At 44.5% G+C, this 24,972-nt stretch overlaps 2 protein-coding genes and 1 long non-coding RNA gene across 7 annotated transcripts in view; 2 read left to right on the forward strand and 1 right to left on the reverse strand.

Moving 5' to 3' along the window:
* Positions 1 to 400: 400 nt before the first annotated feature.
* Positions 401 to 13,284, forward strand: LOC127595798 (radixin). 2 transcript variants are annotated; one of them, XM_052057608.1, is made up of 15 exons: positions 401 to 666; positions 2,237 to 2,330; positions 4,993 to 5,076; positions 5,152 to 5,247; positions 5,368 to 5,490; positions 5,590 to 5,741; positions 8,947 to 9,030; positions 9,120 to 9,266; positions 9,396 to 9,492; positions 9,583 to 9,746; positions 9,977 to 10,107; positions 10,363 to 10,523; positions 11,265 to 11,357; positions 11,452 to 11,688; positions 11,767 to 13,284. In XM_052057608.1, the coding sequence occupies exons 2-15, from the start codon at positions 2,319 to 2,321 to the stop codon at positions 11,929 to 11,931; spliced, it is 1,746 nt and encodes a 581-aa protein (XP_051913568.1). In that variant the 5' UTR covers positions 401 to 666; positions 2,237 to 2,318; the 3' UTR covers positions 11,932 to 13,284. The 2 variants fall into 2 exon arrangements, with proteins under 2 accessions (XP_051913568.1, XP_051913569.1); XM_052057609.1 differs by lacking the exons at positions 401 to 666; positions 2,237 to 2,330; positions 5,152 to 5,247; positions 5,368 to 5,490; positions 5,590 to 5,741.
* Positions 13,285 to 14,178: 894 nt separating this feature from the next.
* LOC127595810 (uncharacterized) lies at positions 14,179 to 15,615 on the forward strand. The gene is made up of 3 exons (XR_007961333.1): positions 14,179 to 15,032; positions 15,190 to 15,310; positions 15,416 to 15,615. It is a non-coding gene; the product is annotated as an uncharacterized LOC127595810 (long non-coding RNA).
* Positions 15,616 to 17,166: 1,551 nt separating this feature from the next.
* Positions 17,167 to 24,972, reverse strand: part of LOC127595795 (probable ribonuclease ZC3H12C) — a 38,936-nt gene continuing 31,130 nt past the window's right edge. For all 4 annotated transcript variants that reach the window (XM_052057601.1, XM_052057602.1, XM_052057603.1 and 1 more), the window contains 5 exons: positions 21,011 to 21,853; positions 20,787 to 20,926; positions 20,477 to 20,711; positions 19,995 to 20,101; positions 17,167 to 19,919 (listed from right to left, as the gene is read on the reverse strand). In XM_052057601.1, the coding sequence (XP_051913561.1) occupies positions 18,430 to 19,919; positions 19,995 to 20,101; positions 20,477 to 20,711; positions 20,787 to 20,926; positions 21,011 to 21,795 (2,757 nt within the window). In that variant the 5' untranslated portion in view covers positions 21,796 to 21,853 and the 3' untranslated portion in view covers positions 17,167 to 18,429. The remainder of the gene's footprint in view (positions 19,920 to 19,994; positions 20,102 to 20,476; positions 20,712 to 20,786; positions 20,927 to 21,010; positions 21,854 to 24,972) is intronic.

Raw genomic sequence — 24,972 nt, forward strand, 5'->3', positions numbered from 1 at the left:
GCTGTTGTCAGCTAGTTATTGAAGGGAAATAGTGACATCCAGCGGTTAAGGGGACAAATGCAGATGGAATCAACAAGTGTTTGGCGTCACAGAAATTGTGAAAACACTGTCAAAGGGATTCGATCAGTGTGAGATTTTAAACGTTCGCATCGAGAGGTCTGTGCAATAGAGTCCGTGATTGATTTATCTTGGGTGCCATGTACAGTAGGATATACTAGTTAAAACGAGTATAAAACGCCCGAGGCAACATTATTTGTACCGTCTGTGGGTATAATTGAACAATTGACTACATGTTTCAAAGGCAGGACGAATTTGATGCAAAAGTTACTCTTTTCGTTTGAATATGGTCTAATGGATGTTGGCGGGTTAGTTGTTAATCTGACGGGCCCGTCTTCCAACGTGTCATTTATTTATTTATTTTCCAAAGCTCCTACCGGAAGCTGTCGATGTGTATTCCGGTAGGCTGGAGACTCTCAAATCGCCTTATGGTTGTTTAGACATCAACAGTTTTCTATGTCTGCGGGAATTTGCTTGTGTAAACCCAACAGCCACACACGAGGAACGAAGCATCCCGGATTCTTTTCACCGATCGCAGTTTTCTTCGCAAAAAGACGCCAAGCCTTTCTCTCATTTCACAGACATACGACTCTTCTCCCACTCCCCCCGGTGAGTTGCTTCTCAACGACTAGTCGCTCAAGTTTGATGCCATAGCGGAAATCATGGTGCGCGGCGTTTTTTCCCTCAGCAGCGCGTTAGTTGTATGAATTGGAGAAAATATATTCGTTTATGGTTGTCTAGTTACAAAACTACGCTTGGGTGACTGACATGTTTTCTCTCCGCTCTAAACTTCACGTGCACGCGCGTGGCAGCCTTGGCTACCATATGACTTGTCCCGTTATTTAGACTACACCCACTAGCTAGGAAATGTTTTGCCTTTTCACGGACACCCCGTGACTAAATGTACAATATCTTTGATTGAACCAACTCACTTCAAGCTTACATTAAGATGTCATCTAGAAATGCCTTGGTTGTCAGTGTCACTCGTGCTGCTTTAATGATTTCGAAGCCTTGTAAGTTTTGAGCTGTTGGATTCTGTTTGCTCCAAGCGTTTAGATTTTTGGGATATTTTCTACAGTTTGTTTAAATCATGACTACGTTACTGTGGAACAGAACTCTGGGAGAAAACCAAATGTACTAATTGCTGACGAGCAACAAGTGGTCACTTCTAACGCAGAAGCCACATGTTGAGTCGGCACGCGGAAACATGCTCATGTTCAGTTAACAGCTACAGTAAATGTATGTCATTTAATGCTACGTGGACTCTATTATGACGTTTCCCGTTTTTTTAACACCAACGGTTGCGCCTTGAAAGCAGGAACCCGTGATAATACAAGTTTGACTTTGTTTTTGTTTTTTGTAGTTACGTACAAATTGCATGAGCTATACGTGTGTGTGTGTGTGAGAGAGAGAGAGAGAATGCTAATATTTTTTTCCTACAAGGTTGATCCAGTACACCACACAAAATCATAGCAACACCCCAATACTGTACAACAGGGGTCTCAAAATCATTTTTGTTGCGGGCCACTTGGTGGTTGTTGGCATCTTCGCTCAAAGGGCCATCACAACAGTAAAACCAAATAAATGTGAAATCACCACATCAAATTATGACTTGGAACTGATAAATTACTCGTTTTGAAATCAGTCAATGATTTATTTGTTGCTTGTTCAATTATTTTTTAAGTGTGTGTAAACAGGGTTGCAAAATTAATGCTGAATCTCACCGTTATTTGTTACACAAGGAAATTTGACATCTCTGAACAATTTTAGCAAGAATCATGGACGTTCACACAAATGATTTGCTTTCGTGGGCCGCATAAAATGACGTCACGGGCCAGATCTGGCCCCAGGCCTTGACTTTGACACCCGTGCTGTACAAAAATGCCACCATCGGGCATAATGCCACAGCGTTGTCTGTGATGCAATCATCTTTTGGAGACTCATATTGCGGCATGATTTGTCATACTGTACCTGTTCATGACCTCACGTTTATTAGCCGTATAGAAAAAAGTGCAGCATTTTAAAACTGATACTGGTAAAATGATAGTTGAGCCATATCAAATGAAGCGTATGTTTTGCGCTGGGAGTGCAACTCCAATGTTATCATGAATTCTAATGTGTGTACTTTTTTCAGTTGTTTGATTACTCAGCTTTAACCGTTTGTTTAATCCTTTCTCAGGTCCTGTGATAGAGGTGTTGTCATCCTCTGACAACGAACAGTACCTTCTCATTTTGTTGTTTAAAGAAGAGAGGAAGCAAAAATGCCGAAACCGGTAAGAATATGAAAGGATGTACGCAAATAAAAGTCAACACCTTTCTTGTCATGTTACTATCTCCGCATATGAGGCTGAGGTCTGTTAGATTTGTTTGGATGTAACCAGTGTCCTGTGATTGGCTGGCGACCAACCCAGGATGTACCTTATTTCTTGACCAAATTCAGCTGGGATAAGCAGTGGCACACCTGCGATCGCAGTGAGGAATAAGTGGCATTGAAGATGTATTGATAGCTGGTAACCAGCATGACTAAATGTAAAGTCTTGGAATATCAGCAGCAGCAGAGTTAAATACTTAATTATTGTTATTACTACTGCGACGTGACTAGGAGCCACCATCTTTGGTGAGAATTTCAAAATAAATTGGAATTAAAAATAAAAGTAATTTGCATTCAAACACCTCTGAAATCCCCCATAACAGATAACAACACAACAATTGCTGACTGAAGTACATGTAATATGTAACATTAAATGTTAATAAGTTGAGGTAAAGGTCTCTCTCTCGCTCTCTCACACATAACTGTCACGCTGTTGGCATCAAAGTGTTCACAGTCATTTATGTTTTTTACCGTATTTTACGCACTGTCAGGTGCTCCTAAAAGTATTCATTTTTCCCAAAAGCCAACAGTGCCCCCCAATAATCCAACGCGCCTTTTATATGGTGTTAACGGTCTCTTTATGAATTTGTAAATTTCCCCAGTGTGGGACGAATAAAGGATAGCTTATCTTTTATGTTCCCCATTGAGTTGTTTCCCTGTTAGTGTTCCGATGCCATTTAATGGTGATTATTAGCAGGAACCAATTGTAACTGAAAAGGATTCTGCCCGACACTAATTGACGTGCATTCACCAACACACACTCAAACAGACAACTACTTTGTGAGCTCTGCACTGCCATTAGGAAACTGATAATACCAAAAGCATTGTTAGCTACTGACTAAACGGAGGAAAAAGGTGACAAGCAAGACTTCGAAGGAAATTTAGCGCCTTGTTGATGTGAGCCCATGAGGTTTGTGTGGCTTTTTATTGAATCAATTGTCCTCATAACTTGTCTTTCATGGATTATTCTGTAATACCATTTGCATTTATGTTTCCTGTCCGTGTTTGTGACCAGTTCTCATAGCTTTGTTACAGCTGCAGCGGTTGTGAAGGCTTGATGTAAATAAAGCTGTATTGTATTGTATTCCATCGAGTGGATGCATAGCGCAACCGCAGCCACTATTGTAGCTTCCATTCTATGCACCTTATAATGCAATGAGCCATTTGCATGCAAACAGCTTTAAAACGGGCCATTCATTGAAGGTGCACTTTATAATCCGTAGCGCCTTATATAACTTCAGCCTGGTAGAGCACAATACAGTACAATTGTCAGTGTGTTGGCCTTTAATTGACAGTTGAACATCATTTCAGGATGTTGTATTGTCGTCAGAAGACGGTTTGTGACGGCAATAAACAACCCCCAAAACACACTCTGGAAAACAAGTCACGTCATCCTTTACGCCTCGACTCCCTGCTCAGAACGGCTTTAACCACCACACTTCTTTTCCATGAACGTTCAAGTCTTTTGGTGTTGCTGAGATCATCAGTGCCTTCTCTCTTTTTAAGAATGTACCAGTTTTTGCCCCACCTAATGTCTTTGCGATCTGATGGGTTTGTTTTGATTTTTCAGCCTAATGGTGGCTTGCTTCACTGATCGTGACATTTCTTTGGCCTTTATTGTGCGAGACGACCTCATCTGATTCCAAACGAATGAATCAAACTTGAAATGGCTCTGGCTGGCCTTTTATCATCTTGTCAATGAGATAATGAGACAATGACACATATCTGGCCATGGAACAGTCTGAGCAACTATTTGTCTAATTACCTTTGGTCCCTAAAAAGTGAAAAGGCATATATAAAATGTTTTTAAAATGCCGTGTCCATTGTGTGTAGAGTATATAATGTATTGTATGTATTGTATCCAATTTATGTTGTGTAGTGTATGTGTACGTTCGTATGTAGCAGCACAGAGGGCCTGTCCTTCGAGACAAGTTTCCCTGACGGGAGACCAAATAAAAGTCACATTCAAATGCATGTGTTATTACAAATATGATAAGCACCCCCCCCCCCCCCCCACACACACACACACACTTGATCACCAATCAGCGGCATGCTACTCGTGGACAAATGCTGCAGAAAACGCTTGTTGCGTTATTAACCGTCAGAGGCAATATGTGGTTCAGGGAGAGGAAGAGGAAGACACCTTTGTCAGAGTGCAACACATTTTTTTCAGCTGCTATTTTTTTTTTTTTTTGCGCTGCCATCCAAGCTCATTAGCCAATGACATCCCTCTGCCTGACTCACCAGTGAGCTGCTATGAAAGGTGGGCTCAGCTGAGAGGCTACAACATGGAAAGCGGGAAACTGTTTTCTTATTTTATTAAACTGAGTTGATGATTGAAGGAAGTAGACTCGTACCTTGTCAGTAAATAAATAAATACATCTAGGAGTATTTTATAACATAAAGTAGGCGTGCTGTCCACTCTACAAATAATTTCACACATCATTTACCTGTATAAAATATGAAGCTCTGCCTTTTTAACCAGTCTGATCATAAATCTTGATGAACATTGAGTTGAGATGAGATGAGGCAGTTTAAAATGTGTGTGGAATGTGTCTTTTTAGATAAACGTTCGTGTGACCACCATGGATGCAGAGCTGGAGTTTGCCATTCAGCCAAACACGACTGGAAAACAGCTTTTTGATCAGGTTTAAAGAATCATTGGTGTTTTCCCCACAGATGATTGAAAGAGTTGGTTTGACGTCATTCTTTCGGTTGTGAAGGTGGTGAAAACGGTGGGGCTACGGGAGGTCTGGTTTTTTGGCCTCCAGTACGTGGACAGTAAGGGCTACATCACTTGGCTCAAACTAAATAAAAAGGTCAGTTCCTCGCTGCACAACCCGGAAATGCTCTTTTTCGTGCGGTTTGTCAGAATCCTATTTTTTGTTTTGTTTCCAAGCCACGCTGCTCCACATTCACACACGCATGTCGTTGTTCAGGTGACTCAACAAGATGTAAAGAAAGAGAATCCCCTGCAGTTTAAGTTCCGAGCAAAGTTCTTTCCTGAAGACGTTTCCGAGGAGCTCATCCAGGAGATCACTCAAAGGCTCTTCTTCCTTCAGGTAAGCCTCAGCCTCGAGTCACTGTGCCTTTGCTCCGCTTGGTCCAATAACTATTACAGTGACGCTGTATTATATTTGGTGTCTTTCCTGTTGTATCAGGTGAAGGAAGCCATCGTGAACGATGAGAACTATTGTCCCCCGGAAACAGCAGTGTTACTGGCCTCATACGCTGTCCAGGCCAAATATGGAGACTACAGCAAGGATGTCCACAAGCCTGGATACCTCACCCACGACCGACTGCTGCCTCAGAGGTTCATTATAGCCACAGATGCGGAGTGTTCCGATTTGTGTGTAATTTGTGACGGGCATTTACCATGTGTTCCACTTTTACGGAAATCGAAAATGTTCCTCTGTGGCTTGGATTGCCTATCAACCAATCACAATGGTGTTTTGTATTGAGGTCACGGCAGTTTCTTCATCGTTTAAAAAAAAAAACTTTAAAAAAAAAACCTAATAATAATGGCTTCAAGCACATCTGGCACTGTGGACAGCTCGGGTCGGCAACCCGTGGCTCCAGAGCCGCATGTGGCTCTTTAGCGCCGCCCTAGCGGCTCCCTGGAGCTTTTGAAACAATTTTGAAAATGGAAAAAGATGGGGGGGGGAATATTATTTATTTATTTATTTATTTATAAATACGGTTTCTGTAGGGGGACAAACATGACTTGTTTTGTGTTGAGAGGGAAAAAATTTCATCTGTTCTGTATGTTTCACATACAGTACATTTGACAATAAAGTTAAATCCACTCCAACATTCTTAACATTTTCCAATGCTTTAAAAAAAGTGGGGAATAATTATTAAATGTTAACATTTCTGTCAGCAAGAATTTGCGCCGTAGCCTGCGACACAGTTTCTATAAGCAGGACGGGATGCCAGGCAGGTGGCTGTCGTGAGGGAAAAAATACAGCATTTCATGTACAATTCACCGAGGGTACTGGCAAAGAATGGTTAGCTGAGATAAGCATTTTAAACGCAACACATGAGCTATGAAAGTTAATACGCTGCAAAAGTGCCTCCCATGCCTCGATCATCTTCGCGGCGGTTATGGCTGTTGCTCATTATGGCATGTGTGTGTAAATGTGTTTGTATGCACGCGTGCGGTTACGGGTCGATTGCAGAGGTTGGTTGATCGAAAAGTAGATCTTCCGTCTTTACAGGATGCACTGCAGGGGAAAAAAAACATTGAATCGCGAAGGCTCATTGTGTATTTGTAGCCAACTTAAGTCATTTTGATAGTAGGCAAATATAGCTTATATAAATTAATACAGCATGTGTTGCCTTCAATATTTAATTTTTTGCGGCTCCAAACATATTTGTTTTTTTTGGGGGGGTGGGGGGGTTGTTCCAATATGGCTCTTTGAACATTTCGAGTTGCCGACCCCTGCACTATGCAATCTGGTCAGAAACACAGCAATCGGGTATCTGTTGCTACAGTCCACCTTTTACCACTTTTTTTTCTCACTAAAATCGTGTCAGTAGGGCTGTCCACGAGTCAGTGGTGATTCGAGTTGGCATGTCAAAGCGATCTTACTAATTCAGACTGCAAGTGCACTTCATTTACCGTTTTGATCAAATTAAATTTTTATTTGTTGGACTATGATTTGTCTTCATTTCAGAAAAGTTTTTATTCGATTCCATTTGGAAGTCATTTGTGACTGACTATGAACAGCATGTCCCTCGAGAGAAAAAGCTGGTGCAGCGGTGACAAGCCAAGTTGCGGTGGCCCGCTCACATTGGAATTGCAATCAGATTATCAATTCAGATTATCCAAATAATTTGCAAAATTATTCAAATTTACTTGGCACTGACATTATAACAATGCACAGTGTCTATACAGTTTTCGTCATAAAGGCAGCGGTCCTTAAACCTTCGATCATTTTCATGTGGCGACATATTGACCGGCATGGCGACAAATAAGAAATGACGAAAACGGTCAGCCAACATTACGCTACAACGAGCCGGCCTCCAGAGCACAGTGTGTTGTAAGATGCCCCATAGCGGCCGAGCTCCAAAGATCCAAGCCATTTCTCTTTCCTTGTTGCTATTTCACTATTTTGAAGAGAGACTTGTTTTGCAAGTGATCACACTGCCCATGGCCTCCTGTCTCCTTTTCTTTGGGATACTTCAACAAACAATATGACAGTAACGACTCGGTGCTGTAATGTGACCCTGTTTTGGAGCGAATCTGTATTGTAATGACAAATGTTGTTCTTGTTAGTACTGTATTACCGCTGTTGTCCGCACAATAATCAAATTCTGAATAATCTCGCGCCACCTTACCTCTCTGAGCTCATCCGCCCCTACACACCTGCCCGGCGCCTCAGGTCTGTGGACCAGACATTATTAGAAGTACCAAGAACTAAACTGAGGCTCAGAGGGGATCGAGCCTTTTCTGTTGCTGGTCCCTCTCTCTGGAATGACCTCTCCCACTGAACATTCGGCAAGCCTCCTCGCTGCCCATCTTCAAAGCTCTCCTCAAAACTCACTTGTATTCTTTGGCATTCGACTCAACATGACTTAGATTTGTTCTTGATTTTACTGTTTGGTGCTTTCTACCGCCTTTCTTACCGATTTTTCTTACTGTTTATTGTGCATGTTAAATTGCTCCTTGAACAGCACTTTGTATGCAGCGATGGCTGTTTGAAAGTGCTCTATAAATACTGTTGACTTGACTTGACAATGCTGCACATAATAATTGGGCGATGAAGCTTCACTTTGTGTTGCTACCCTTGTTCCAATAGGACTAGCTAAAGCTAGTGACATTGAGCCATTTTCTTACTGACTGAAAAATCTTTACTGGTCCGGCCTGGCCAGCATCCGTAGGTGGTGGCCTGACACAATGGCCTACTGGCACAGGGCCACCGTAGATGTCGAACTCTGCAGAATTAATCCGTTATTGAATACGTCAGCTAAGATGAGGTTTAAAAATATATTCACACTTACAGTGTCTTATGCACAATAAATGTTCTCAAATTTGTGATTTTAATTTTTTTCTCCTTGAATCATTTTCGCTTTGCTAAAGGTCCATACAACCCATTCAGAAACACTACCACAGTAAAATTTTTCACTCAACCTGCTAATCATTTTAATGTAAATTTTATTCTGTAAATAAAATGGTAACTACATTATTGTATTTTTGAATAGAAATACAGTGCTAAGACATCATATTGAATAAATCAAAACTGACAGGAAAATCTGTCAATAATATGTCGCTCAAAACTATTCTAAGAAAAAGAATATCATAAAAAGACTCAGAAAATATTAGTGTTTTTCAGAGTCGTTTTGATGGCATATGTTTGTTTTGGCTCGGACGCAGCTGACAAAATATCCCGCATGTTCCTGAGGCGACGATACAGATTGGCTTCGTAGAATAATTTTACGTACTGTATGTCTCCCAATAAAAGGCATAGCTTGTTGGTCCACGATTTGTTGTTGTTGTTTTGTGTGTATGCACGCAGAGTGCTGGAGCAGCACAAGCTAACCAAGGAGCAGTGGGAGGACAGGATCCAAACTTGGCATGAGGAACACACAGGAATTCTCAGGTCTGTGAAGGCCGCTTTGGACATGCTGTGTCATGTACAAGAACCACATCCTGGGTGTGTAGTGTATGATGGTGTTTTCTTCTCACCAGAGAGGACTCTATGATGGAGTACTTAAAAATAGCCCAGGACCTGGAGATGTATGGAGTCAACTACTTTGAAATCAAAAACAAGAAGGGCACGCAGCTCTGGCTGGGCGTGGATGCGCTCGGCCTTAACATTTATGAGCACGAAGACAAGTACGTGACAAATCCTTATTGCGTCACCGTTACGATCGTGGGGAAATTAAATGTTTTGAAACTTAGGCGAGGCTTAATGAATCAGGCAGTGGACAACAATCTGCCGTACTTAACGTGTTGCTCTTGCAGGTTAACGCCAAAGATTGGCTTCCCCTGGAGCGAGATTCGAAACATCTCCTTTAACGACAAGAAGTTTGTCATCAAACCCATTGACAAGAAAGCACCTGTGAGTGTCAAAGCGGGTGAGCACAATTTCAGCCTGTAAAACACGGGAAGCGTGTCTCGTCAATGTGCCGCTCTTCACCGTCATCCGCAGGACTTTGTGTTTTACGCACCCCGACTGCGCATCAACAAGCGCATCTTGGCGCTGTGTATGGGTAACCATGAGTTGTACATGAGGAGGAGGAAGCCAGACACCATCGAGGTGCAGCAGATGAAGGCTCAGGCTCGGGAGGAGAAGCATCACAAGCAGATGGAGAGGTACTTCACTGTTCCCCTTGAAAAGGGTCACGTACAGCGAACTTGCTCTCGGGTCGAGTAGCCGTTGTTCACAAGCTGTTCTCCGCTTGAGGGACGTGCCTTTCCCATACGGACGTCGGTGATGTGATGTACAGTAGAGGATTAAGGCTCCAGAGAAATGACAACAAAAGCAACACCGGGTGATTGATTTGTGCGCATGCATTCATCCACTCCACGCCGAAATGTGTCAGGGCCCAGCTGGAGAGCGAGAAGAAGAAGCGAGAGGCTGCGGAGAAGGAGAAGGAAAAGATCGAGCGCGAGAAAGATGAACTCATGGAGAAGTTGAGACAGATTGAAGAGCAGACCACAAGAGCCCAAAAAGGTACCACATTCGCTTTGCAATCCCAAATTTCCTAAAAATCGGGACACTGTGTGGAATGCAAGTCAAAACACAAAATCTTACAAAGCCACAATGTACTCGTTCATACGGCCAGAGAGATGATGGAATATGAAAAGTGACATTTAAGAATTGGTTAGAACTTTATGGCAGTGATCTATCAAAGACGGACGATTGGGTGAGTGATCAAATCAGGACGCTTTGCAAATTCGAAATCCTGTCATGTTTGTATGTCGTCAGAGCTCGAGGAGCAGACGCGCCGGGCCATGGCGCTGGAGCAAGAGCGAAGAAAGGCGCGAGAGGAAGCTGAGAGGTTAGACAAGGAGCGACAAGCAGCGGAGGAGGCCAAAGGCGAGCTGGCCAAACAGGCCGCAGACCAGCAGAAGAACCAGGAGCAACTGGTGTGTGTCTTGCTGATTGGGAAACAAAAATGTTTTAAAACTCAAATTGAAACTTTTCCATTCATCAAAAAAATACTTAAAAATAAACAAAAAGAAACAAACTATGTCTTTGATTAATAAAACTGTAATCATAGCAAAAAAGGACAATTTTGCTATTTCGTCAATTATCACACTTGAGCTTTCGAAATTCATTTTTGACGAATTTTGCTATTGCTACTTGTCCATACAAACAATACTTGGTCACTTTTTTTTCTTAATCTTTCACTCTACAAATATTCAAGTCAAGTATAACTTTGTCAAATGTGCTACAGCACAGATGACATTTCTTCCCCCTTAACATAAAACAAGAGGAGCCGCTGCGTGTGCCCGCACCGCCATCAAAAGATAAGTTAACATAAAATGACAAAATATACGATACAACATTAGACGGAGACAATCGTGCACTCTTAACCACTTTCCTGCATACACTTTGTTGTCTGAAGCAGTTATCGATGAAAGAGGAGTGAATCAAAGTGTCCTTTTCACCAGTGGATCCAAGACGTCATGCTGCAATGTGCACACGTCTGCTACAAGCTAAGCTTGAAAGCAACTGTATGTTAAAAAACTAAAACTTACAATGAAACAAATCCAAATGAAATGAAAACCAAGCGTTGCAGAAAAAAATCAAACGCATAACTCTGCTCTAAAAACTTAGTGAACCTGATCAACACCATGAAAGCGTTGTCTGTTATTTGGTCTCAGGCTGCAGAGTTGGCCGAGTTCACAGCCAAGATCGCGCTGCTGGAAGACGCCAAGAAGAAGAAAGAGGACGAGGCCACCGAATGGCAACACAAGGTGCGGCTTGCCTCACCTCACTTTAGTCCGCACGCATGTTGACGCCGACCGCTCGCCCTCTGTACCCTTACGCGCTCCGCTTCTCGTTCCACAGGCGCTGGCGGCCCAGGAGGACCTAGAGAAGACCAAAGAAGAACTGAAGACGGCCATAACCACGGTGCCAACGCCCGTGAGCGGCCACGCAGAGAGCGAGCACGACGAGCAGGATGAGAACCACGCCGAGGCCAGCGCCGAGCTGTCCAACGAGGGCGTCTGCCAGCTGGATCTGCGCAGCGAAGAGGCTCGCGTCACCGAAGCCCAGAAGAACGAGCGGGTCAAGAAACAGCTCCAGGTGCGTTCTCCTCACCTTCATCCCTAATGAGTTGAAGAATTTCATCTGATGCGTACCGCTCCTCTCGTGCGCCGTCAGACTTTAAGTTCCGAGTTGGCCGAAGCCAGAGACGAAACCAAGAAGACTGCCAATGACGTCCTGCATGCTGAAAACGTGAAGGCGGGCCGCGACAAGTACAAAACGCTGCGTCAGATCCGTCAGGGCAACACCAAGCAGCGCATCGATGAATTTGAGTCCATGTGAAAAGAAGACCCGATGCTCTCCAAAATGGCCGCGTGCTTTCTCATGGACAACTGATTGCAGCCACCCTTCACCGTCCCCTCGAGTCCCCTTCACCAAACGTGGACCTTCAATCTTGTCAGTCTGCCAAAGTTGTGCTCTCTGTGGGAGGCCTGCCGCGTTTGGGAAAAGACGCACACCAAAGACAAACACACGGGGTTCTTTTCAGACGCATCCCTCGAATGCTACACATCTTTGATCGCATGTCTTCAATTCAATATGCTAGTTCTGTCGTGTGCTCCGCTTATGTTTTGATTTATCGCTAAGGCCTTGTTTTTAGTCCACCGTCCCACACTTCCGAGGCGAAACACCACAAGGTCGTATCGTCAGTTCGTGTTTAATTTAAGATGGTTCTCTCATATTTTAGTTGTTTCATTTCAAACTGGATTTCGAGAGTAGAGCAGATTTTCAGATTGTGTTGGGGAGAGAGACACCCAGTATGTCCATTTCAGCGGCTGATGGATGAATGTAGCAAAGGTGTCAAAGGGAAACTGTTACACAGCTCCAGGTTGAAAGTGTTTGCAGCGTAAGCTAGTTGGTCGTCGCATCTCAAGTGTTTAGTGTGAAGCTCGGTCTCGGCATGTAAAAATGTAGAACGCGAGGCCCAGAAGGAACCGTCTCCCAACCCTGCCCAAAAATCTGGAGGTGGACCTCCAACTCGGCTTGAGACAAGCCTCAAGATGTGCCGTAATATGCAAAATTTACAGAGAGGCGATATTAGTCGTTGGAGCTGGCGTATGCTATGTGGATACCTGTTACAATGGGAAATGTTACAACAGATCACTTTCTGGATGATTTCAGTCAACGTTCAACATCCTTTGTGCAGAGTCAAAGTGCTGTGGACATGTTTGAAATTGACATGAAGATGAACTTTTTGTTTTAATTAACAGTACGACAGTGCGGTACTGTATTTTTTGCAAACACATATAGTACGTTGTTTATGCTATACTTGGCGGATGGTGCAGGTTGAGTTTTCTTTTTTTTTTTTTTTTTAGTAGTTGAGGTTTTTTTAAAGAACTTGGCCTGCCCTTTGTGTTTAAAGTGTTTGCTATAGCAGGAAAAATAATAATAATAATAATGGGATGTGCTTCTGAGTTGACCTGCCAGTCATTTCCACGGACGAGGGGGGCACTTTTCAAGTTGAGCTACTTCATGTTTTTGGCCCGCCCACCTAAGCCAGCTTTTTTATGATGTTCGGGCACCAGCTGTCTGTGTGCCGTTATTTTTGTTACTCATCTCAGAGTCAGTATGTTAGGATTGTTTGATATAGGGTTTGAAAAACTTTGCGTCAGATCACTAATAAAAATATTTTAATTTTGTGCCCTTTCAGTTGGAATATGTCTTCTGTTTTGAGCAATAAAGCAGCGAATCACTAGGCGTAACCACAACAAAGGGAACCAAAACACAAAGCAGAGTATTAATCATGGGTACAGTAAACCCCTGACCCGTGTTGTGTAGATGAGAAGTGAGCAGGAAAATACGGAATTCGGTCTTATGTTGTGAAAGGCAAACTATGCTGTGTTCATAAATCTGCCGCAAGCCACTGGGTCGAGCTGTAGCTACACTCAACAAATTATAACTATGACCTGTTAATTTTTGCTCCCGTTTCTCATGAGTTGGAGTTGAAGCTATAAGGGTTTTTTTGTCACTCACAAAAGGCCTAATTCTCATAGAATTTTACTGACCAAAAATAATCTAGCCACTTTACCAGTATGTCATATCAAGAAGATGATTGTTGCACATTCCCACAATCAAAGACCACTGAATGTGCAGATTTCATGTATGAGGGAAGGACAAGACCAGTCAGTATCTGATGTGACCTCTATTTGCCTCACGCAGTGTAACACATCTTCGCTTTGAGTCGATCTGATTGTGTTCTGTAGAACGTTAGCCCTGTCCTCATTGGCTGTGTCAAGTTGCCAGATACTGGCAGGAACTGGAATAGGCTCCCATACAGTATGCACCGATACAGAGCATCCCATTGTGTAGAGGTGATTGAGACAAAATTAACAGACAACTAAACAGGTAATGTTACGGCGTCCTGTGAAGCTAGAAGATTTAACGTATATTAATATTAATGATAAGCGATTCAGAAAATGGATGGACACAGTACATTGAATGCATATAATACTAGAAATGTTTATTTGTCTTCTTTGCAGCACTTTTTTTTAACATATATATGGAGTACAGTACTGTATATGGTGCTCTATGTGACTCGCTGTTGTTTTGCAGCTTCTCACGGACTTAAAAAAAAATATATATATATATAGATATATATATATTTTTTTTAATCTTATAAATATATATGTCTTATTCCTCTAGTGATATATAGCATAATGAATACTAAGGAAACATTTTCTCAGCCAATTTAAACAAATATGCAAACAAACTGAGTGGTAGCCCCTTCATCATTCACAAAGATACAAGCAAGAAGACCAAAAAAATAACACTGCCAACGGAGTAAGATAGTCCAGGGAAAAGAAGTGGAAAGTAGTGATGGGTCCAGCGACACCGATGCATTGACACACGCGCCGGGCTCACAGAGCAAACCACGTGTCGATGCATGTGCTGCTTCATTACATCACGTGATTGACACGTGAACTGCATTGACACAGTCCAGGCTTCTAATTGACACACCGGCTGCGTTGACACAGTCCAGGCTGCTAATTGACACATCGACTGTGTTGACACAGTCCAGGCTGCTAATTGACACATCGGCTGCGTTGACACAGTCCAGGCTGCTAATTGACACGTGAACTGCACCGGTGCAGTTTAGACCGCATCGGCTGCTTGGCACAGTACAGGCTGCGCCACTTAGTCCAGGGGGCGTCGACTCAGTGCAGAGGGCGTTGACGCAGCAAAAGCCCGCCGCACAGTGTTTATAAGGAAGTGGGTTTGGCGACACAATGCCACTGGCCGAAACAAGCCAGACCTCACTCACGCTCGCTTGTCGAAGTTCGTGTCAGTGCAGACTTCGTGTTCGTGCCTTGCCTTCCTTGCCGATTATGGAGCAGAGACGCAAATCATCCGCCGTGTGGGACCATTTTGATGTCCCGGAGAATAAGGTATTATTTATTTATTCAAATCGCCTTCTGTCGCCGAGAGCCTCTCGGCGAGAGGCACTCGCCGAGTGCCTCTCAGATTATTGACGTGTTGTACCATTCTAATCCGAATACATTTCAAGGTAACTCTTAGTTACTTCTTATTCACATTTCATTACAGGTGAAATGTCGAATTTGCCGGGTCGAATTGTCATACACCAACAGAAGCACCTCCACCATGCTGAGGCATTATCGGGCCAAGCATGAGAATGAAGTTCGCGATACACCCAGTATTACGCCAGGTATACAAACGTTCACTCATCTTTTCACGGTTGCTATGTTGATGATTTAATTGACAATCAGTAATTATTATTGGTTGACTCTCCACTCCATGTTTGACAATCAAGGTTCCAGGAAGCAGCTGTACTGGAAGGACCAACACACTTCTTTCCCAAACCTCTCCCACCTCGCAAAGGAGTTCCTTTGTACGCCAGCCTCATCCGTCCCTTGTGAGCGTGTGTTCTCCACAGCAGGAGAAATCGCTTGTAAAAGACGCAACAGGCTGAAGTTTAAAACATTGGAGCATCTTATTTTTCTCAATAAAAATGTGTGAAATAAAAGCCCACAAGCATCTTCATTCAAATGATCTTCACATTATTTGAACACATTGAATGTTGCAAAATGAATGCATGGATGTGAATGATATTGTATACACTTCATCATCAAATCGATGAATGACCTTATGAAAATGTTTTGGAACAGTTGTAGATGCAAAACTGTGCTGGCAGCTACATAATAGATAATAAAAGAAAAATATCCCAAACCATAGGGATCCTCCCAAAAACTAAGGATGTGCTGAATAAGAGATCCTTGTACACCTTATACTTTTATTACTTCCATATTTGACCTATTGTGTGGGAATATGGGGAAATGCCAGTGAAACACTGTTTTAAAACTACAATACAAAGCAATCGGAACAATCACTGGCTCCAAATGGACGGAACCCACAAATCCACTGTTTATCAAATTAAACAATGAAATCTCATGACCTGATTGACTTCAAAATCGCCCAATTAATGTACAAAGCACACAATAATAACCTTTGCCAAAAGATCCAGAAGCTTTTTAAAATTCGAGAAAGTTGTCATAATTTAGGGGGTACTAATCTATACAAAAAAATCCAAAACACGAACGAACATCACACAAAGGAGTGTATCTGTAATGGGTGTAAATCTGTGGAATGATTCTGAAACGGACCAGTAAAATGAGGAACTCTCTTGCCGAGATTAAAAATGAATTCGAGAGTAGTACAAGACAACTACACAAATCAGAATTAAGCTGATAAATTCGATACACTCATGAAATATAGCAATACATCAGAAATACATCGATGAGATGATTTAATATATTAATGAAATGTAGCATCCATTATGAATATGAGAAAATCGACATATACATGTGCTCTAAAGAGTATGTACTGTATATACAAACCTAATGTTGTAAAAATGTATTAGTACAGCATACATAAGGGTAAAAGCATTTGTTGATATTTAGACTTTCTTTCCTATTTAGAAAAATGATCAATTCATATATAAGAAGGGGTAGGACTCGGGGTAGGTTTTTTGCTTCTTTCTACTCCTTTGAACACATATTTGTGATGATGACTATTTTCTTTTCCTTTTTTTATATCTTACCTTCACCTTTTGCCAATTTATTACCGAATTGTATATTTTATATGTTCAATAAACAAAACAATTTATCAGTCAGTTCAGTCTGTTAAGTGGGTTGGCTGCAGGGATCTTGAAGGTCCAGCAGGTGGCAGTGGTCAGTGACACAGTATCAGCACAGTATCAACACAGTGTGTCAGTGTGTCGACACGCCTCATGAGGCCTCATGGACCCATCACTAGTGGAAAGTTTTAAGCTGGTATTTCACTGAGTGGCAAATCCTTACAAACGTAGCGAATTTTGGGTTTTCGTCAGGGCTCGTAAAAGGTTCCAAATGTTGCCAAGTCAATCTCCAAACTTGAACCCAACAGAACATGCATTTACCTGCTTCCTGAATGGAGTAACCCCAAAACAAATTTAGAGGGGCCGTGGTTAAAGCCTGGACATCAATTTTACACACCAGAGACGTACATACTAACAAAGAAAAGTCATTTGATTTCATGGTGGTACCCTTTAATGAACACTCACAGCAACAGCTACAGCAGTAAAAATCATGACAAGAGTTGTTGGATTGAACTTTCAATGCTGCTAAGTCAAGTCGGCACAAATAGACATGCATAAATCAAAAGGCGCGAAAACATGCACAACAGTTAGCTGAACATAGTTCAGAGTATCGGATGTGTCGTAAGCACGATGCCATGAAGAGGCATTACTTTGGGCCCACGCTCGGGTGCCACGCTGACACATGGTGCCAGCAGGCCTGAGCGAAGGCGCTTCTTGGTTACACACATTTTTGAGTGTGCTTCTTTTCAACAGCATCCCAGTCCAGCGACACAGGCTGCAAAAAAGCAGCTTTTGTTCTCAATAATCCACACTGGTCATGAAAGACTAACCCAGTCCACAAAGCTGAACGACCACATTTCTTTTCAAGGAGATGCTGCGGAAAATAAACTGTTTCGAACCAAAAATCCCAAAAGCAGCTAACGTACCTAACACAACGTAGGTCCCGAACTGCCTTTGTCCACCGCAGGAGTACATGAGCCGGGACATATTTACTACATCAAAAGTGTGACTAGTTCAAATCCTGCATCACATCGGCGACTCAGTTCCGGATACAATTTGTATCAAACACGGCTCATTGGTGATTGCGCTGGAATCGGCTACAGATAACTACTTCGATATATTTACGTGACACATTTACATAAGCAATTCTGTCAGTAGCCGATTCCAGTCAACCCAACAGAAAGGGCCACATAGATCTATATAAATAAGTGTGTTTGTGTGGTGTAGTATATCTATAAGTACATACATTTATATGTATACTCAGAGAGTGCAATATGAGAAAGAGATGTCCCTTACTAAAACTAAGGTACACACCACAGGATCGACCATCTCCACGTGGCCCAAAACACTTGCGTCATCTCCAACAAGATGACGAGCCGTCTGTCATCAGCACACAAAAACAAAGCCAAAAACGCACACAGATTAATTTTGGTGTGCAACCTCGACGTAACTTGCCCACAATATGCTGCTTAACTCATTCACTCCCAAAGACGTTTTTAAACGTCTTTTCAGACTTGGTCCAGAATTGGTTGGTACTGAATGAGTTAACAGGTATGTAATGGTGACACTTTTCACAAAATCTGACATGTTCAGTGATATAGTCATCAAAACAGATCTTGACGGCTGTTCCGTCAGCATGTTGCAGTTGGTCATTCATGGTGGATTCCCAACATAAGTGCTGAAAACTTGCCTCAGTAGCTCATATTCGCTTTCTCTGCCAGGATGGCGGCTGCGAGCTGCTGGGGGTCCGTCACATGGGGGCTCCTGGCCATCACCCGACTCACCAGCTCAGAGGGGAAGATATTGCACAGGTTGGCGTATGCTTTCTCCCTCGCGTCCCCGTACCGGCTGTGCCCGGGGGACTCGGGAAGCTGCGAGGTGTAAGAGGACGGGGCGAGGTGGGGTGGGAGAGAAGACTGAGCAGAGGGGTGACTTAAATAGTGCGACGGAGCTGAGTGGAGAGAGGGATGAGACAAGCGGCGTGATGTGTAGCCATCTTGTGCCCACCGAGGAGAGTGCCACGATGCCTGGCATGTGTACGACGGGCAAGGATAGGCACTGGGCCCGTACCGAGGAAGCGCCGGCAGCTCCCTGTAGTACGCATCCCAAGTGGGCAAAGCTTTCGTTCGGTGGTGATGTTGGAATACGCACAGATTATCGTAAAGACGAGATTCTGATCCGCTCTCTGCTCTGGTAGGAGCTACGCGGCGGCACAGAGGAGAGTCAGGGGCGTTAGACGCAGCGAGCGTGTGGTAGTCGGCCGGACAGCTCGAACGTGTAGCAAACGGCTGGTGGGGGAAATGAAGGGGTAATGCGTAGAGAGACCGACTGTGATCCCAGCTTTGGCCTGGTGCTGCGCTCGTATCATAGCCGTGCGCTCCCGGGTTCGTCATTTTACTGTGTGGCACACTGGTAGTATCAGCCGAATGAAGGCTGCACAGTTCGTGGCTTCCTGCGGCTGGACGGAAATGTAGCCGACCGTGGCTGTTGCCGTAATAGCTGGCGTCCTCAACCAGGCTGTCCTGGCAAGCGTGACACGGCCGCTCGCTGTACGAGTCGCAGCTGCTGCCGCAACTAGTGCTGCTTTCACTGCCGCATTCTGAGCCGGCCGATCCTACGGAGTCCAGCCTGAGGTCGCCGTCATGGGGGATGCGACTGTCTGGGCTCTGCCTGGATGAGATGCGCAGGTTGCTGTAGGCGTGCGCCGCCGAGTAGCTGCTCAGGTCTGGGGACTCACAGTGTGGGTAGAGGTCGTGACTGGGAGCTGGAGGGACACCCTGAAGGGTGCCTGCTCGGGACTGTTGGTCCTGCTGAGGGCAGGGGGGCTGGCCTCCCGGAAGGACGGCGGGCATGCTTGCGGTCCCGCTGCAATTACCGACAGCGCCTGATACGCCGGTCCTCTGACTTTCTGTCCTGTCTTTTGCTGCCAGTTTCTCCTCTGCGTCGCTGTACGACAGAGCTCGGACACCAGGGTCAGACTGCCGTTTTGCCACACCTTTCTTTGCCTCGATGCTGCGAGCTGGCATGCTGTGGCTCTTCACCAGCCCGGCGTCGGCCTGGTTCTTTGTGGCAACGCAGGTCTTGGCACTGGCCCGCAGCTCATCGGCCACGGCGCGTTGCGGCTGAGCGCTTCTCTCCGGGTGGTAGTACTTACATTTGTGGCCATAAGTGCACTTCTTTCCTTAATTGGAAACATATGTGGAGTCAATAAATCAGGTCCTTAAATGATGTTGACATGATCCCACTGTGTACTCACCATACGGACAAGGCTGTTTTTTCTGCTCGGGCATCACAGGTCTTTTCCTCAAGAAGTTGTCCAAGCTGGGACCGTGTCGGCCGAGTGGGTCATCTGGTGGCATGAATCTGACAGACGGGGAGGGAAGACGACCAGAAACAAGAGCGTACTACAAGAATTTCGGAGTTGGTTATGTCGGATTTGTGTCATGATGTTTAAATCGAGTTATTCAACTGCGGGATAAACTCTGAAGACCTCTTGAGGTGTGTGAGGATAAGTGGATCAGATAATGGATGGATAGATGAATGATTAAAAAGAGGCCAGCCAATAATAAAAAATATATTCCTGTCATCTCCGCCATTAAAGGTCAATTCGTTGGGTCTTGCGTGAATGTAAATTGTTTGTTTGCAATTTCAAATTGAATCGTACATAGGATTGCTTAGCATATACCGAGTGCCAACAATTATTGGCTTTAATTGCATGATTTCAACCCGCAGACCTACTTGTCATTGACAAAGGAGTACATGAGTAGTCGCTCGTCGATGAACTTCCTCCACTCAGGTTTCTCATTGGCGAGGTCTCTGTAGTTGTCGTTTGACACGATGATGCCGTCCGACTCGTAAGCTAGCTTGACGATAAAGCGGTCATCGTAACAGACCACACGCCGACCTTGCACGCGACGTGAAGGAGTGAACACAAGGATCTTCTCCTTCTCCAGACGCCGCAGGATCTCTTGGTCTGCAGAGAAAAGTGAGCTCCATTTAATGGAGTAAAGCTCCATTTAATCTTCTGTCCAGACTCGATCGAACAGACCTGTAATTGGGGCGTCTGGCCGAGACTGCTCCTTCCTCCATGCTGGAACGAAAACCGTGACATCATGGTGGCCGCGTTCTAAAAACCAGTCAACAGCCAGCTGGATGCCCTGGCAGGAGAACACCTCTTTGTTGCCGTGGCTACAGGGAAGAGGCAACATACGAATATGAAGAATCTCCCCCGAAAAGTGCTGACTATTCGCTATGGCCACAAAGCCCGCTTACCTCATGGCCACATTACTGCCGTCCACCACGACAGGCCGCAGGATTTCTTGGTCACACAGAGGGTCTGGCAGGCACGGTGAGTCCAATCCCAGAGCTGCTGGCAAATCGGAGGAACTGTAAGAGGAACAAGAGGACGATGACGTTGAAGTGGAGGCAGACGACCCGAAGGGTTGCTCGCCATCTGAAGAGCCCCGTTTGACCAGCTCTCCCAGGATGTCGTTGATCAAAGTGCGCGGTCCCAGCTTGGAGAGCACCAGCCGCACCGTCTCCTCGGAATAGCCCAGTTTGAGCGCAAATCCCAGTTTGGCCTGATATTGCTCGTCGGCAAAGGCGGGTGCGGGCCCAGAATTGGAGGGGTTTTCCTGAGACAAGGGTGGGTGCTGGAGCAGGGCAGGCCCGTCTCGTCGGCCCTCTGACGAAAGTTCGACAGGCGGCTCGGGTGGTCCTTCGGTCCCCAAGTCCACACACGGGGTCCGACACAGCGGCTGGTGGGTGCTTTTGCTGTGAGATGAGCCGCTCTCGCCTCTGTGGGGGTTGAGGTCACCAGTAAGCCGCGGAGTGGGAGAAGCCCATGGCTTGCCCTCTCTGCCGTAACAGCTATCTGCCTCTGCCACGGCTGCAAGGGGAGTAGGGGTGGTACCGGCGTCGCTCTCCCCCTGATCCTCCATGGCGGGAGGCTCGTCAGCGCTGCCAGCCTGACGGTCAGCGCCTGCTACGTGGAGATACTCAAGCCCCAAATCGAGGATGTGGCCAGGTCCTGCTTCCGCATGATTCTTCTGGCCCATGGAGCTTTCTCGGACATCCGGTAAATTGTAGCCACCTCAATCCTGGAGTCATTGATGCCTGAAGAAGAAGAAGAAGTGAAAGAACTGGTCATGTCGACGGGACTAGCCCTACAGTTAAAGAGTGTCACTAACTTTGAAGCACTGTGGCGTTTGTTCAGTGAAAAAGACACGGTCAGAACGTAAAGGAAGAATGTGCTCGACACTAACAGAAATGAACTGCGGGTCAACCGCAGTTTAACCCAGTTCACTTTAAACGAGGGGCAAGGTACCCAGTGTACTGACTGTCTAATCATATGCGCTAAAGAGGCCTAATCTAACAAAGCCTTCAATTGATGGAAGTAATCATGTGCCAACACACAGACAGCGGCAGATACACACATGCAGTACATACACACTACCTCGCGGAATGGTCCCAAGTCGATCGTGAGGGTTGCAGAGGACAAAAAAAAAACAACCAACCATTTGTGTGTCTTCGTGCATGTTAGCAATATATTTTTTGTGTTAATGTACACTGCACCCTAATCATTGTATCAGTCTCATTTTCACAAAATTTTTTTTTTAATGCATCAACAGAAGTTGTTAGCGCTCAGCAGTCTGCAATTGCAGTTTGTGATCGAAGCTGTTGACCTACATCGTTTATCGTTATCATTTGTCTCATTCAGAGTTTGTTTCGTGCACAATTCTCAGAGGGCACGCGCAAAGAATAGGAATCTGCAGGGCTGATAGAAGCATTTTAAAACGGTACACGTGAGCTACGATAGTTAACAGGCTGCAAAACTGTGTCGCATGCCTACACTTCAGGCTGTTGCTCATCATGGCATGCCTGTGTATGTGTGTGCGTGTGCGCGATAACGGGTCGATCGCGGGAGGTTGGTTGATCGAAAAGTAGTCTTTGGTCAAAAATGTTTGGGCACGCCTGGCTTCCAACAACTGGACTAAATGGAAGCTGGACTACCTCAAGCGACACATTCAGCAGAAAAGTCATTTAAATGCTGTTGGAAGACTCAAGTGTACAACCATTGGAGAAGGACAGATGTGAAAAATAAAGTAAAATTTAAGTCAGATTTGTGCATATTCTTAAGACATTTATGAAGATGTTTTATTTATGGATATTAATCATTAAATTCTATTATTACTAGAATATTTATGAGTAGTACAAATGGCAATAAAAGACACTGTATCACAAGATACAGCACAAATTGTGGAAAATGTGAATTGTTTAAAGTGAACAAAATGTTACGTGTGAAAGGTGTGTATGCTTCATTTCTTGCAGAGCAAGACCCTCATAGAGGCATAACCTGGACCTCACCGACCAAAGCCGAAGTTAGTTTTGTCTTTTTCACTTTAAGTGGGCCAAATTAGTTACCGTATTTTCACGACTATAAGGCGCCATTAAAAGTCTTACATTTTCTCCAAAATGGACAGGATGCCTTATAATGCGGAGCGTCTAGTGTATGCACCGAGTTCCAAAGCCTGACTGAGAGCACCTCTGGCCGACATGCTGTTTATATAGAGAAAAGGCGGAGTGAGTGACGACAGGCATGCGGAAGTCCGCCAATGAGTGAAGGGTGGGTGTGTAAGAGGACGCTAAAGGCATGCCCGTAGCAGGTACCAGTCGCGTGAGTACATTGTAAAATGGCGAAATAAAGTACAACCGAACGCAGTTTTGCTTCCGTTGCCTTTTTAAAAACGTGTTTTTAGCATGCGTGCATGCATGCCGTATGTTTAAGCTGGCGTATGTTTTACCATGCCTGGCTGCGCCCAATAATACAGTGCGTTTTGTGTATGTGTCAAATACAGAAATAGCACCCCTGACTGAGACTGCGCTCAACAAGTATATTAAAAGTACCGTATTTTCACGATTATAAGGCGCCATTGAAAGTCTAAAATTTTCTCCAAAATGGACAGGACGCCTTATAATGCGGAGCGTCTTTTATATGAGCTGAGTTCCAAAATCTGGCTGAGACCCGACACGCTGTTTATATAGAGAAAAGGCGGAAGTGAGGTCGACCAATCAGTGAAGCGCGTCCGTGCACTTATATGTAAATATATGGAGAGAGAGAAAATGTGTACGTGAGTGACGACACGCACGCATGCGGAGAAGAGGTCGGCCAATCAGTGAAGCGCCTCCGTGCACATATATGTAGATATATGAAGAGAGGTGGACGTGAGTGAGGACAGACACGCAGGGGGTGGGTCCGGCAATGAGTGAAGGGTGGGCGTGTAAGTGGACGCTAAAGGCACGCCTCTAGCAGGTACCAGCACCTATATAAAATGTGAGTATGTGCATTATTGCAAAACAACTTCAGTTTTGGTTTCCAAGAACCCCCGAAAATGAATTCCACAAAGAGACACGCCTACGAAGCGCATTTCAAACTCCAAGCCATCGGTTATGCAGTGAAACATGGGAATCGAGCAGCCGCCAGAGAATTTAATGTCAACGAATCCATGGTTCACAAATGGAGGAAGCAGGAGAACGAGCTTCGCCAAGTCAAAAAGATGAAGCAGAATTTCCTTGGAAATAAGGCGAGGTGGCCCGAGTTGGAAGACCAACTGGAGCGGTGGATTCTTGATCAAAGAGCAGCCAGCAGAAGCGTCTCCATGGTCACCATTCGACTAAGGGCGAAAACGTTAGCCCAGTGGTCACCAACATGGTGCCCGCGGGCACCAGGTAGCCCGTGAAGACCACTTGAGTAGCCCGCCAGTGCCTGGACATTGTGATTTGCTAGTAGAAATTATGATTTAAAAATGCAAACATTGGCAGTACTGTGAGACATTTCGAAACACGATCAAAGTCTGACAATTTAAATAATCAAGTATTAAAAATAACCCATCCTCATATTATTGAAGGTATTTTGGACAAATATGTTATTTCAGACGTGTATCAATTTGGTAGCCCTTCACACAATCGGTACACATGAAGTTGCTCTCACCCTCAAAAATGTTGGTGACACCTGCGTTAGCCGAAGAATTGAAAATTTAACATTTTCAAGGAGGTCTGTCTTGGTGCTTTCACTTTATGAAACGGCGCCATCTATTTGTGAGAGTGAAGACGACCGTGGCTCAGCAACTTCCAGCGGACTACAAAGAAAAGCTGGCCGTTTTCCGCACCTACTGCAGTAAAAAGATTGTCGACAAACGCATCCAGCCTAACCACATTACCAACATGGATGAGGT

The sequence above is a fragment of the Hippocampus zosterae genome, chromosome 2 (genome assembly GCF_025434085.1).
Source record: "Hippocampus zosterae strain Florida chromosome 2, ASM2543408v3, whole genome shotgun sequence".
Taxonomy (NCBI): domain Eukaryota; kingdom Metazoa; phylum Chordata; class Actinopteri; order Syngnathiformes; family Syngnathidae; genus Hippocampus; species Hippocampus zosterae.